Below are 14,084 nucleotides of genomic sequence, written 5' to 3' on the forward strand. Positions count from 1 at the left end.
CAGAAGGTAAGAGCAACGCAGGTGTCCGTCAGCGCTGGCACGGAAAAGGAAAATGTGGTCTATCCTTACTGTGGAAAACTATTGAGCCTTGAAAAGGAACGGATTTCTGACACCTGCTACGCAGGGCGTTATGCTAGGTGGAGTAAGCCAGACACGAAGGGACGAATATTGTATGACTCTACTAAATGTGAGGTCCCACAAGGAGTCAAATTCACGGACAGAAAGTAGGAAGGATGGGGGGTGCCAGGGGCTGCAGAGGGCGAGAGGGGGAGTTCTTGTTTAATGGGGACAGACTCTATTTGGGATGATGGAAAAGTTCCGGCGATGGACAGTGGCGCTGACTGCCCACCAGTGTAACCCAGTGTGAAGGCATTTAACACCACGGAACTATGCACTTAAAAATGGTCGAGATGGCAAATTTTACGTTCTGTGTGTTTTACCACAATTTCTAAAATTTTGACCATGAATCTGCACCTCAGACCACTCTCTGATGGTGCAACCAGGTCCCCTCTGATAATTTTTCTCGTAAACTGGGAGGGACATTTTTTTTAGACCGATCCCAAGGCTGTGGCATAAATGTGGCCCGAGTGTCACCTCCTCTAGGAAGCAGCACGTTGCAGGCATGGGATGAATGTGTCTTGGAAAAAGAATAGAATCTCCTACGTGTCCTCCGGCTGGGTTAGGGGCCCTCTTTGGGGTTCGCCAGCACCCGATGGGTCCGTAACCCTGAGCCCTGCACTGCCTGCCCCGTCGGGAGCCACGAGTTACGTGTGGCTTACTCACCACCTAAAATGTGGCTAGTTAGAATCCAGATTCTGAAGGCTTTGTAGGAAAAGAGAAGGTCAGTATTTCAAGTATTAAAAAGGTTATTCATTATGTGTTGAAATGATTATTTTGTATATACTGGGTTATATAAAATATATCATTAATGTTAATTTCGTCTTCCTTTTTTTATTAAAAAAAAAAAACAGACATGGCTACTAGCCAATTTAAAACACACGTGGCTTGTGCTATGTTTCTGTCTAGAGCATTTTATGGATACGGCCTTGTCGGTTTCCCTACCGGGAGCTGGGGGTGGGGGGCTGGTTAGGGGCCAGAACCTGAGTCTAACCATCTGGGTCTCTCTGGCTCTTTGAACCATGAAAGATGCCCAGCTGTGTTTCCCCGAACATCTGCTGACTTCAAGTTTGCCAATTTCCCTCCTTGGAGGTCCACCAGTGTCTTCAGGACAAGGTGGAGACAGTCTCAGGGCTCTGTGGCTTTCCTTCTCCCCTCCGCTGTTGACTTGTAACTTCACCCCTGACAGTTCCCTGCCCTCGTAATGTCATCTCCACACTCAGCCCTTTGATGGGACTTAATTTAAGCCGTTGGCAGTGGCACTGCCCCTGGTGAGGACCTGTCAGGATTTCCACCTCCCACCCTCTGGGTCTCCAGCAGCTGATGGAAGGGGCGGGGTGGCAAGAGGAATTATGTCCAATCTCTGTTGTACAAAGGGGGACACTGGGGGCAGAAGGAACCTCCCCAAACCCTTGGGTCCAGTGGATTCGTAAGAATGGACTAGAGCCATTCTTGATTCTCCAGGGCAAGGGGACAGGAAAGAAGAACAGGGGAAGACGTGTTGTAAGTCTCAGGAAAGCAAGGACCAAGCTGGTCTCTGGGTGGGAGACACACACACACACACACACACACACACACACACACACACTCAATATATCCTATTGGATAAACTTCCCTATGGCTTCAGTGCAAAGTCTCCATCCCCACTAAGTCTCCCAGAACTCGCAATTACTCTCTGGGCCATGGTTAGGGGACCCTTACATCGTGCATCAGGCTGGTGAATTTCATGATGCAATGATCCCAGTCTACATAGTTTCCTGGCACCTCCCTCGTTCTCACCACCCACCTACCCCAACTCTCCCCTTCTCCAGCACCTGGCATTTCTCAGATCGATCACAGTGGCTGGCTCTGCAGGGGGGTCTGCAAAGTCTTCTAGCCTCAAAGGGGGCTCATTCCAGCCACCCCTTCACTGTGCCCATCTCTGAGCACGTAGTCCCATCTGTCCTTTCCTGTCTGACCCGTCTCTGTGATGGCGAGCCAGAAGCAGAAACAGCAAGTGACGAGCTGTGTTTCCTGCCCCGTCTCAAGTGACTAGCTTTGTTTCCTGCTCCATCTCCACTTACAAAACACTTTCCACCCGAACAATGGGCCTTTCCCCCTTTGTTCTTCCTGCTTCTCAAGAGTTCACAGAGGCCTCCTGGCTCATTCTGGCACTGCCATCCTGGTGAACACCTCTTGTTAAAAGGTCCCTAGCCACTCAGAAACACTTGCCTGGGGTCACGTGTCTCACTTGCCACCCACCGTGGCTGCTGCATGGCCCAGACCAGCCCTCACTGTGGAAGTGCTTATGCCCTAGCCTCTGGGGACCCCGGGGCTGGCCTGGCTTGCAGCAGAGTAGTCTCAGAAACTGTGCTGTAGAGAAGAGAGGGGCCTTGACTGCGGAACTGTGTCCTTCCCGGTGGTAGTCTATAGCCCCCAACTGGGTGGTCTGGGGACAAGGCCTGGCATCAGCTATCATGACAATATGGCCACAGGACCAAAAGGGATAGAAGTGGCAAGGCCTTGGATGGGCACATGCATTCTGGAGTGTGGGATACTCCCTGGGACTCAGGGACCTGCCGTATCAGCAAAGTTTTAGGGGTTCCGTGGAGTAGGGCGAGCTGGACATCTTCTCCAAAGTAAAGGACCAATGATCCCATCCCACCCCTCCCACTGCTAAGAACTAGCATGATGCTAGGTGGGCCTCATGGGTCTGGGGGCAGCATGTTCTGCCCTGGGAATACAATTCACAGAGTGACACAGGACAGCTGCCACGGGCAGGAGAGGGCCCTGCGGAAGGTATGGGCCACGGAGCAGAGTGCCCTAGCCACATCTCGTGGCTGGTTGGTGCAGGGCTATGAAGGCCCAGCACGATCAGCCAATGATGACACACCAATTGAACGTGAACTGGCTACGTGCTGTGGCAGGTCCCCAAAGGGTCTGTGGTGGGAAAAGATACTGGCTGGAGTATCCGTCAAATCCTAAAAGGAGAATCACAGTGCAGGTCACTACAGTTTGGGGACTAGGTGAGGCCATCACACAGCAGGGAATTATACCCTGTTGGAAAAACAGCTCCCAGATGTTATAGGGAACTGGGAGAGACAGTCCAGGACACTGGGAGCCTGGGCCACCCAGAAGTGAGTCACCCCCATGAGGCCTGCTGGACCCACCAGTTCCTACAGTGAGGTCTGAGGAAACATATGCATGGGGCCCAGCCTCCCACACTATGCACCCCTGCTGTACCAGCACGTCTGCCTCTGCTCACACCATGACCACAGGGGCGGGGGGGGGGGGCGGGCACAGCTGAGGGAGTGGGAAAAGGTCAAACATGGTTCATGGGAAGTTGGGCACAGCACATGCGCGCAAACCCAAAATGGCCTGTGGTAGCACCAGGGGCTGAACCGGAGGGCCCTGAATGGCAGTGGAGAGGAGGAAGCCCTCCACTGGTGCTCTTCTTGTGTTGGAAGAAAAGTGGCCCAAGATTGGGCTCCTCCTGGACTCACAGGCAGAGGTTAATGGCTAGGCCGGTGCGGTCAGGGACCCAGAAGAAGGGAGACGGGAGGGTCAGGGAAGAGGAAGCCTGTGGGAGAGGCCTGTGTGTGGACTCAGGGAAGCGGCTCTGTGTCTCTGGGTCATTTCTGAACTCTGAGACCGCCCCGGGGTCCTGGGCCAGTCAGACCTCAGTGGTGCTGACCAAGGGCCTGTGGAACAGGAACGGCATATCATTCCTCAAACAAGCATCAGCTCCAGCCAAGGGGCTCGGCTGCCCCTCCCAGTGTTGCCAACTCAGAATGTGACTTATTTGGAGATAGCGTCTTTACAGAAGTAATCGAGGTAAAATGAACTCCTTTGGCCTCAAATCCAATATGGCTGGTGTCCTTAGAAGAAGAGGACATGTGATGCAGACACACACAGGAAGGACGTCACGTGAACACGAAGGCAGTGAGCGGGGTGATGTGTCCACGAGCCCAGGGATGCCAAAGAGGGCCAGCAACTACCAGAAGCTTCCTCAGGGCAGACACAGGAGTGGCCCCGCTTACCAGCGTTCCCAGAGACCCAGTCGGGGAACCTGGTGCTCCCTGCGTTCGCAATTTTAGGCTCTGTGAGTCTAGAGCAGGGTCAGCGAACTATGGTGAAACCCGGGAATTCAGCACGGTTTTAAGAGTTTTAAATGCCTACATTTAAGCGGTTTTATAAGTACTTATACAATATCTTGATTTTGCCTCTTGGGCTACGAGGCCTAAAATATTTGCTCTATCTGGCCCTTCAGGGGAGAGTTAGCCAACTGCCGGTCTAGAGGGTTCCCAGAGGGAGGGCTTTTCCCACAGGAGTCCTGGTAAACTTTAGGTTCTGGTCGTCCCCTCTCATGTCAAGAGCTGGCTGGCAAGGAAAGGCCTCCTCTCCACCCCCGGCCCATCCCAGGCCTACCTCTTTCAGGTGCTGCGGCAGGCAGTTCCCTGGGCAGAAGGCGTGTCTGGTCTTCTTGTACAAACACCACAGCAGGGCCGAGCAGCCAAGCAGCAAGAGGGCTGCGCACAAGGACACTGCCAGGACCACGGCCACAGTCCAGGGTGGGGCTGTCTCTGTGGGGACAGCGGGGGGGGGGGGCTGCATTAGGCAGCAGACAAGGACACCTGGGTCACCTGACCTCCACACTCCGTCACCATGGCAACCTGGTGGGAATCCCTGAAAATGGGGCCAGATGCCCATCTCGGGAGGGGGCCGGTGAGGAGGAAACACGGACACCTGCTCAAGGATCCAGGGGTTTCCAGCAAGTGCCCCCCCAACCCCCCACCCCCTTCCTGTCTTTTTCCAGCTTTGGTTTCGGGCACGACTGCTGACATACACGAGGAGAACACTTAGCAGGGACTCTGAGCAATGAGCCGCCCCAGGTTTCTCGAGAAGCCTCTGCTGCCCTGACGCAGGAAACGGGACCCCAGAGCCCCAAGGAAATGCACGCGCTGTGGGGCTTTGTACTGAGAAGGGCAAAAGCTCTTGGCATGACACCACCATCCGAGCCCCCCGGCCACTCAGACACCCGCCTGAACTCCAGTGTGGCCTCTAGTGGCCTTGCGGCTGGCACGACCTAGCACCCACCGCGGGTTTCTGTCTGGAAAAAGTCACAAAAGAACTCACTGCCTCTTCTGCCAACACCTGGCCTTCCTTTCTTAGAGCCTTTGCTATCCAAAGCTTATGCCTGTGAATCCTTCCTCTGCCCCTTCAAGATGCATCTGTATCTCCTAAAATCCAGGGCTACCTTTCTCAAGGACCTGCAGCCATTCCTCTAAATTGCAATCTTCGTGAAGGAGACCCCCTGTCCCCAGCCTTGGCGGGAGGGGGAAGCCTGACTTGATAAACACCAGGTGGCATTCGACGCCGATGGAGCAGTGTGAACGCTGCCCTGGGCCCCTCTCACCTGCTTTGTGATGTGTCCCTTCCCCGAGCCTCTCTTCTCTGCCCCTCTCTTGTTCGTCCTTTAAAACACCCGGGTAGCTCTTTCCCTCCTGCAAGTCCTTACTGAGTAAAATCTGTTTTTACTGCTCTACCAGCCAGCTTTGTCTCTGACCCAGGCATTTGTGGTCCCGGCTCCCCTCATTCAGCACCAGGTGCCTTCTCCTGCTGCCTGGGGCCACCCACCCTCCCAACGCCAGGAGCCTGGCAACCGGCACCATCCTCCCGATTAAAACCCAAAGCTTCTGGGGCCCAGAGAGGACAAGCCAATGAACCCTGCCCTTTAAGAGTGCGTCTTTTTAGAAGGGAGTCATTTTATTTGCAGAGAAAATGTCGATTCCTACTTGCACAGGGCAGACCGAAGTTCGCTGGGGCTGGGTTGGCTGCCGGCCCCCCAAGCCCCGCACTGAGCAGTGGGTGCCCACAGGCGTTCGATGTCTGAACCCATGTGGTGTTTGTGGTGGGGGGGTGGGAAGCAGGGGTTGGGATGGGCCTGCCCTCCTCCCTTGCTCCTCTTTGTTTCCATTCATGCTGGCAATGGTCTGGTCATCATCAACTTTCTGGCCTGGGCCCTGAGCTCAAGGGTCCTCCTCCCAGACCCCCTGCAAAGTCGCCTCATTTGCTAGAATTGAGGAGGGGTGCCTGCCAGCCCATATTTTCAGCACATCCAACCCAAATGTGTCTGTTCTCGGTGAATGCAGGGTCACCTGGTGAGCGAGCCAGACAGAGGGGCCCCCCACTCAGCGAACAACGATTAAGCCCCCGAGCCCGCCATGGTCGCTGACACTGTGCTGAGCCCCTGGAGGGCAGCGCCCGGTCCCCTTGTGGTCCAGCCAGGATGTGTCGGCATCGCTCGTTTAAGGATGCTTGACAGGCACACCTGGTCAATGGCAACAAAATTCAGACGATGCCTTTGTGAGTCACCCCAAGAGAGAATGGGTCATTGCTTCACACGCGCTGGGACTTAGGGGAGGACCTAGGTGTCAGACCCTCCCCAGAAAGCTCTCTTACTTCCTTCAGTTCCACTTGATGGTATGGCCTGGAGGACTGCCTCTCCCTGTTTCACCCGTAGGGAAACTGTGCTCACCTGGGGAATGAGTCCATGGGCAGTAAATTACAGGAGAGGTAACCTGCTCTGTCCCCATTCATTTACCATCTGAGTGATGCTGGCCAAGTTGCTTCACGTCTCTGAGCCTTGATTTCCCAGTCTGTGAAACGGGCAGATCCTTACAAGGCTCTCAGGGAAAAATGAGTTGTGAGGTTCAAACGAGATAGCTATGTCTACACAAACCTAAAATGTTTCACAAAAGCAGGTTTTCCATGGGTTATGCTTTCCTTTTATAAAATGCTTGGGTTTTGTCAGTTCCTGGGTGATCATTTATAGTCACAAAATATTTGAAATATTTCTCTCATAGGCCAAATTGTAACTCTCAAAGCATGTCTTGTGACAGTAAGGTCTCAGGACCCTTAGGGATCCTTCACAGTGTGACTTTAAGAATGTCATTACTAATAATGACGGAGCCACCCAGGCGCCCCAAAAGAAGGATAATTCTAAGACCAGGGATTCTCATGACTCAAGCAGCTTGGGGGCTCCCAAGGTACAGAATTCTGATTCAAGTAAGAATGATTCAAGAGAGGATTAAAATGAGAAAAAAAAAAAAAACCCAACCAGAGAGAAGCGCTGTAGAAATAACGTGTGGCCTGGAAAATAATGCAGCCCACGAAGGGAGGGCTTTCCATTATTTAAAGGCATTGCAGAGGCTCGGCCAGCCCAGACGCAGGCAGGTCCATTGCGACACTGACCTTGGGCTTCCAGATGATGGGAGGCACTGAACTGGGGGCCACAGAAAAAGAGAACGACGGAGAAGTCCCTCCAGGAGGACAGCAGGATTTTCTGTGTGGCTCTGTAGCCCTGAGAAAATGTGCTACTACGATTACAGAAGATTCGCGTGTCTGTGTCCGTGAGATGGGAAAGAATCCCGAATTCAGGCAAACACTTAGTGCGTTTACAAAGCAAGGAAGCAACAATAATAACGTGATTCAGAAAACTCCAGGCCAGTGACCTTGAAGTGGATCTCCAGAAAAAATAACAAACATCCCGGAACAGATAATCAAGTGGCTAATTACCAACACGTAAAAAGGATAAGGATGATAATCGAAAACAACATTAGGGCGTTGAGAAGAAATGAGCTCAAAATGGCTACTTTCCCCCTTTTTTTTTTGGGCAGGGAGGATTCGTTGTGAGAGTATGGCATATGATGGGCTGGTTTTTCCCAGGCTGTGTTCCTTGGAATGCTGATCCTCAAAAAGGATATTGAAACATCAGATATGCTAATGGGGCTCATATACGGGGGGACTTTTCTGAGAGGCCCCATCATTTCTAAGCACACCTGATTACAGGGCTCTTATTTTGAGAAATATCCAGACATCGTCTCGAACACAGCTGACACAGCATTGCACTTGGCACTGGCTGTGTCCATTTTAGCTGGTATTTACCAGTTTTTTTTACATTTACATTTATAGCGACTTTCCGGACAAAAAACCAGCACCGCTTATATAAAAGTCTGCTCTCTTCTGATGGGTCAGGGATCAGCAAGCAAGCAGCTGAGCAGTATAATGGAAGCTGTATCCTGGAGCGCAAAGCAACAGATGGGTAAAGATCCTCAAGCTCTTTCTGGCAAATGAGACGACACAGAGCAAAGCTGGGCGAGAAATACGTTCAATGACAAAAAGCAACTCAGGAACTTGCTAAGCGGAAATGACGAATCAATGGGATCAGAGCGTTGCAATTTTCGCCGAAATGCACTGTGATACAGAGGACGAAAACTTTTGTTCCCTCTGGAAGGAATTTTTTGCAGCCCCCAGGTCAGTGTCTTGCTTCCAGGAGGGCCTCAGTAATGAAAAATGGCCAGGAGTGGACCTGCGTGTATTCATCCTTCCACGGTCTGAGCTGGCTGAGCCTCCCGAGGATGTCTTTAAATAATAAAAAAGCCTGTTGTGGGGCACCTGGGTGGCTCAGTCGGTTAAGCGTCTGCCTTTAGCTCAGGTCATGATCCCAGAGTCCTGGGATCGAGTCCCACATCGGGCTCCCTGCTCACCAGAGAGCTTGCTTCTCCCTCTCCCTCTGTCTGCAGCTCTGCCTACTTGTGCTCTCTATCTCTCTGACAAACAAATAAATAAAATCTTAAAAAAAAAAAAAAAAAAGCCTGTTGTGTGGGTGCAGACATCCAGGGGGCAAGACTGTATCGTCCTGTGTGCAAATGCAGTATGTCTGTATGTAAATGATCACACTGTGATGGTGTGGGCCGATGGTACTCTTCCCACCTCTCTCTTCCTTCTTTTCCTCCTTCTCTCTCTCTCTCTCTCTTTTTTTAAGAAATAGGGAGCAGGGGCACCTCAGGGGACTCAGTCTGTTAAACGTCTGCCTTCGGCTCAGGTCATGATCCCAGGGTCCTGGGATCAAGTCCCACATCCAGCTCTCTGCTCAGTGGGGCACCTGCTTCTCCCTCTACCTCTGCCTCCTTCTCTACCTACTTGTGCTCTCTCTCTCTCTCTCTATCTCTCTCTGGCAAAGAAATAGATAAATAATCTTAAAAAAAAAAAAAAGAGGGGCCCACATCAGACTCTCTGCTCATCAGGGAGCCTGCTTCCCCCTCTCTCTCTGTCTCTCAGCCTATTTGTGATCTCTCTCTCTCTCTGTGTCAAACAAATAAATAAATAAAAAAATCTTAAAGAAAAAAGAAATAGGGAGGACTATGAGCAATTGTGTTGAGGTCCTGGAAGCCAAGACAAGTGGCCCTTGGTGGGGACAGTGATCAAGGTCCCTAAGCTCTCCCTCATGTGTCTGAGGGGCTGGAGACATGCAGCCCAGGGAAGGGAGTCTTCTGGGTAGTGTGGTGGGGCTCGACCTTGCTGGTGGTCTTGGAGGACTGATGAGACTTGCATCAGGAGGCCTGAGAGGACAGAATGAGCACGGCGTGGATGAGTGAGAGGAGGTAGAGCCCAATGAATGGAAAACACGTCCATCCATCCCTTTGGTCTAAGAGGGAACGAGCTGCCTCAGAAGGGGTAGTCTCCTTCTAGCAGGAAGTTGATCATTGAGAGCTGACCTGGCTTGCAGTTGGAGCCAGATGTGTTTCTGTCTAAGGGACCTTCCAGCGCTCACCCTGGGTGGGGGTCTCCAGAACGATCTGAAAGGCTCGGAGGAGGCAGAATTACAGGTGGTGCGTCTCAAGACTCACCGTCGTCGGCTGTTCGCTCACACACAGGCTGGCTCCATTCCCCAGTTTTGTTCCGATCAGGAAGAAACCCTTGAACTCGAACACAGTAAGTTGTCCATGGCTCAAGATCTCTGAGGACCTCAAAGTCATATTGACAGGTCATTGGCCACTAGGAACAAAGACAAAAGTAAAAACAGGCCTCTGTATCTCCTCTCCCCCCCGCCCAGTCTTCCCAGTTATGATCTTTACTTTGGGCTCAAAATAGGAAGCTAAAGGAAGCAGGTGTTCCTCCCCGTTCATCTCCAGGGACCCTGAGATGACTCTGGTCCTGACAAACCACTTCATTTCCTGAACTCTCTAGTTTAGATGCCATACAAGCCATCCCACTCACTTTTGAAAAAGAATTAGGTTGTTTAGGTTGAATTGGATCCCCTCCCATTCATATGTGGAAGTCCTAATTAGTATTTGGAAAGGAACTTAGTTGGAGGGAATCATGTGAAAATGGGCTTGTTAGGATGAGCCCTAAACCAACATGACTGGTATCCTGGTGAGAAGAGGAGATCTGGACACGGACACAAAACCCCCATAAAGACGAGGTGGAGATGGGGTTGTTACTTCCAAGAGCTAAGGAGCGAAGAACTGCCAGGGACCTGGGAGCTAGGAGACAGGCATGAACAGAGCCTTGCTCACAGCCCTTGGAAGGACTCTCGCTGCTGAACCCTGGATCTCAGATTTTGAGCCTCCGCGACCTTGAGACAACATGCTTTTGTTGGGTTTGGGGAGATCTGGTACAGCAGCCCCAGAATGGTAACTCCGGACCCTTAGCGTGGGGCTCCATGTGATTTTCCTCCTAGGTAAAGAGCAGGTTTCTGACCCTGGCAGCCCAGCGTTCTTCTTTGAATTGCTTTTCCACGTGAGCCCCTGAAATGGAGCCGGCCTCCTCTGCAAGGCACCCGCCACGGACTCCCTGACTCAGCTTAGTGGGAACCTAAGTCATCCTTACTGATGATCTGTTCCTGAATTTGGAAAACCAAAACAGTTCCCGGCAAAGTAAAGGGAACTAGAAGAGTATATGCACCCACATTTCCATCATGGTTCTTGGTTCTATTTTCTGATAGAAGGGTCCTATTTAAAATGTGTTACATGAGGGGCTCCTGGGTGGCTTCAGTTGGTTAAGTGTCTGCCTTCGGCTCAGGTCATGATCTCAGGGTCCTGAGATCAAGTCCCGCATTGGCCTCGCTGCTCAGCAGAGAGCCTGCTTCTCCCTCTCCCTCTGCTGTTCCCCCTGCTCATGCTCGCTCACAAATAAATAAATAAAATCTTCAAAAAATAAAATAAAATGTGTTAGGTGAATAGGAATTTCAATGGAAAATGAGCACAAGCTTTTTTTTTTTTTAACTTTAGTAATTGGTTATTTTTCTTTTGGCGTTGGGTTTGTTGACAACTTGTCTCTCTCTATTCCTTTATTGTAGGAGAAAGTCAAGCTCGTTGACAACAAGAATTGGATTATACCATTGACTGCATGAAGAGTATGGTATAACTTCTAATAATTAAAAATAAAAAAATCCTGGCTTTCATTCCTAGGGACCCAATGCCCCTACAACCTTGCAGTGCTATTTTGTGCAGAGATTAAACTCAGAGTTGATCCACACTGGCAGGCAAGGAAGGACAGACGTGAAAAGCCCCATTCAAGTCCCCTCTGATTGCCTTTCTAGCCAGCTTTCACACCCTGGGAAATTCTGATTTTATCTGCTCACATGCTCCCATCAGGAAGAAACAGAATTTTCTGAAGCTTTTTATGCTATGAGTTTATGGACTGGATACAGCAGCCTTTTAACACTACATTCTAGAAGGGAACCCTATTGTCTTATTCTTTGCAGGCTGCCGTAACAGAACACCACAGAGCAGGCGGCTTCTAAATAAACATGTTATTTCTCACAGCTCTCAAGGCTGAGGGTCCAACACCAAGGCACCAGCACACCTGGGGTCTGGGGAGGGTGGCTTCCTGATTCCGAGCCAGCCATCTACACACTGTGTCCTCATCACAGGGCACAAGGACTTGCCAAGGGAGCTCTCTGGGGTCCCTTTTATAAGGCTGCTAATCCCATGCCTCCCAAAGGCCCCAACTCCTAACACCTGCACATTGGGGATTAGGTTCCCACATGTGAATTTGGTGGGGGACACAAACATTCAGTCCAGAGTGAATTTAAACCAGTCCTGGTGACGTTGCAGACACTCAAGAGGGAGGACCTGGGAAGCAGGTGGCCTTTCCAACACTTGGCGTGCCACAACAAAGTCTTCCACACGACGGGCACAAGTGACAGGACCAATGTGTCACTGGATGCCTATCCTGTGGGCACATTCTAGATAAGAAGCTAAAGATAAACTGGGTGTTGCCTTTCAGGTTTGGTGTGGGAGGCACTTAGGCATGGTATGGAGACAGAGCCTTAATAAAAGTACACAGCTAATCTTTGAGTGGGTCAAACCTGTCTTATATTTGCATCCCAGAGCTTAGCAGAGAGGCCTGCATTTGGTAAGTGACTATAAAACTCATCATTCTTTATTGTTTTCTAGGCACACACCCCCTAGGGCTTGACTATAAGCCAAATCATCTATTTTGTGAAGGAGGCTGATATCCTGCATCATTTAATGGAGGCTTTTGGGGGGGGGGATTAACTTGAAATTTTTTGGGGCCTATGCAGTAGGTACACATACACTTATCACATCATTCCTATGACAACACACACGGGTGACACTTTCCTCCCAAACTCTTGAGAATGAAGTGACAGAACCAACATTTAATATAGAGGAGGTAACATACATGTAACTTAACTTATGTAACATACATGCAAGTCCGCTTAGGACCATAGATGGCATTCAGCTCGGAAGCACTACGTATAAGGAAAAGCCTTACCATGGATGAATGAAAACAGCCTTATTGTGTCTACATAAGGGGAAGGAAAACCCCTGTATCAACCACAAAGGTTGTTCAGGTAAAGGGTCAAGTTTATTTTTTTCATTATGTCATTAAATCCCCCAAATCCTCGGAAGTAGGTTATTATTTCCACTTTATTAATGAAGTGGGTTTTTTTTTTTTAAGATTTTATTTATTTATTTATTTATTTTAGAGAAAGAGAGAAAGAGAGAGCATGCATGCGGGGGGAGGTGTAGAGAGAGAGAGAGGGAGCATCTCAAGCAGACTCTGTGCTGAGTATGGAGCCCAATGTGGGGCTCGATCCCTCAACCCTGAGATCATGACTTGAGCTGAAACCAAGAGTCAGACGCTTGACTGAGCCGCCCAGGTGCCCCACCAAGTGGGTTATTATGCCCATCTTGTAGACATGAGGAAGCTGAGGCCAAGAATGTGATCAGAGTCACAGTGGCAGAAGCTACATTCCAACAGGGTCTGACTCCTAGCTCAGGAAACATCCCCTGAAGAGGAGGAGAGCTGTGGGGAATAGTGGGGTCAGTGTGATACTGTTCATCCAGCATCCAGGGGAGGGGCTGCCTTGACCATGGCTTGGCTATTCTGTGGTGTACATGGGGCATAGCGGTTCATACCATAAAACAGCAGTCATGCAGCCTGTCACCTGATTCAGTGGACCCCAACTTCTGCCAGCCAAATGTTGAGTCAGCTCTACCCACCTTCTCCTACAACTTCCCTTCAGGGAGGGAAAGGCCTGTTTTCACAGCTAAACACACTGGAAGTCTGCTCTATGTATTTCCCATAGGGCCTGGGAAGCATGAGCCAAATACCAGGTATACGTCAGACTGGGAAGCTTTTGGCACCCAGAGGATCTGGCCTTAAATCCTTTGGAACATAAGGTGCTACCACCTTGCGAGATCCCGACTGGATGGCCTCCTAGCCTCCTTTCTCCATCGTCATGGCCTCAGACTAACACTAGGCAAAGAAGGGGAGCCTACGTCTGAAATGCATATGATTTGCTGAGCTTACCTTTTCATCAGAACCATTTATCCAATATTGCACGTTATAAACCCATGAGTTATAAATATTCCTCATTGTCCATGTTTCAGGCTCATTCTCCATTTTAGGGGCTAAGAAACGCATGTGTAAAGAATCAGCAAGTACTTCTACTTGCATTTCAGGTGGTCCGATCATGGCTAAGAGGAAGAGAACAAAGCAAAATGACAGTCAAAAGTCACGTTTTAAAAACATCAACATTTATTTTTCATAATTGGGCAGACCAACTGGTTGACTGAAGCACCCTGCTCTTTGATGTAATTTTGCTATGATATTGATTGATGTGGTCAAGGAGGGTAGCTGGAGTTTGTTTCTTAAAACAAACAAACCCTGAT

General features: G+C 50.3%; 1 protein-coding gene across 3 annotated transcripts in view; it reads right to left on the reverse strand.

Moving 5' to 3' along the window:
- IL10RB (interleukin 10 receptor subunit beta) overlaps positions 1-14,084 on the reverse strand; it is a 32,152-nt gene that overhangs the window by 9,973 nt on the left and 8,095 nt on the right. For all 3 annotated transcript variants that reach the window (XM_047720836.1, XM_047720829.1, XM_047720820.1), the window contains exons 4-6: positions 13,723-13,889; positions 9,789-9,936; positions 4,525-4,679 (exon numbers count right to left, since the gene is read on the reverse strand). In XM_047720836.1, coding sequence (XP_047576792.1) covers positions 4,525-4,679; positions 9,789-9,936; positions 13,723-13,889 — 470 coding nt within the window. The remainder of the gene's footprint in view (positions 1-4,524; positions 4,680-9,788; positions 9,937-13,722; positions 13,890-14,084) is intronic.

Source organism: Lutra lutra, chromosome 1 (assembly GCF_902655055.1).
Source record: "Lutra lutra chromosome 1, mLutLut1.2, whole genome shotgun sequence".
NCBI classification, from domain to species: Eukaryota; Metazoa; Chordata; class Mammalia; order Carnivora; family Mustelidae; genus Lutra; species Lutra lutra.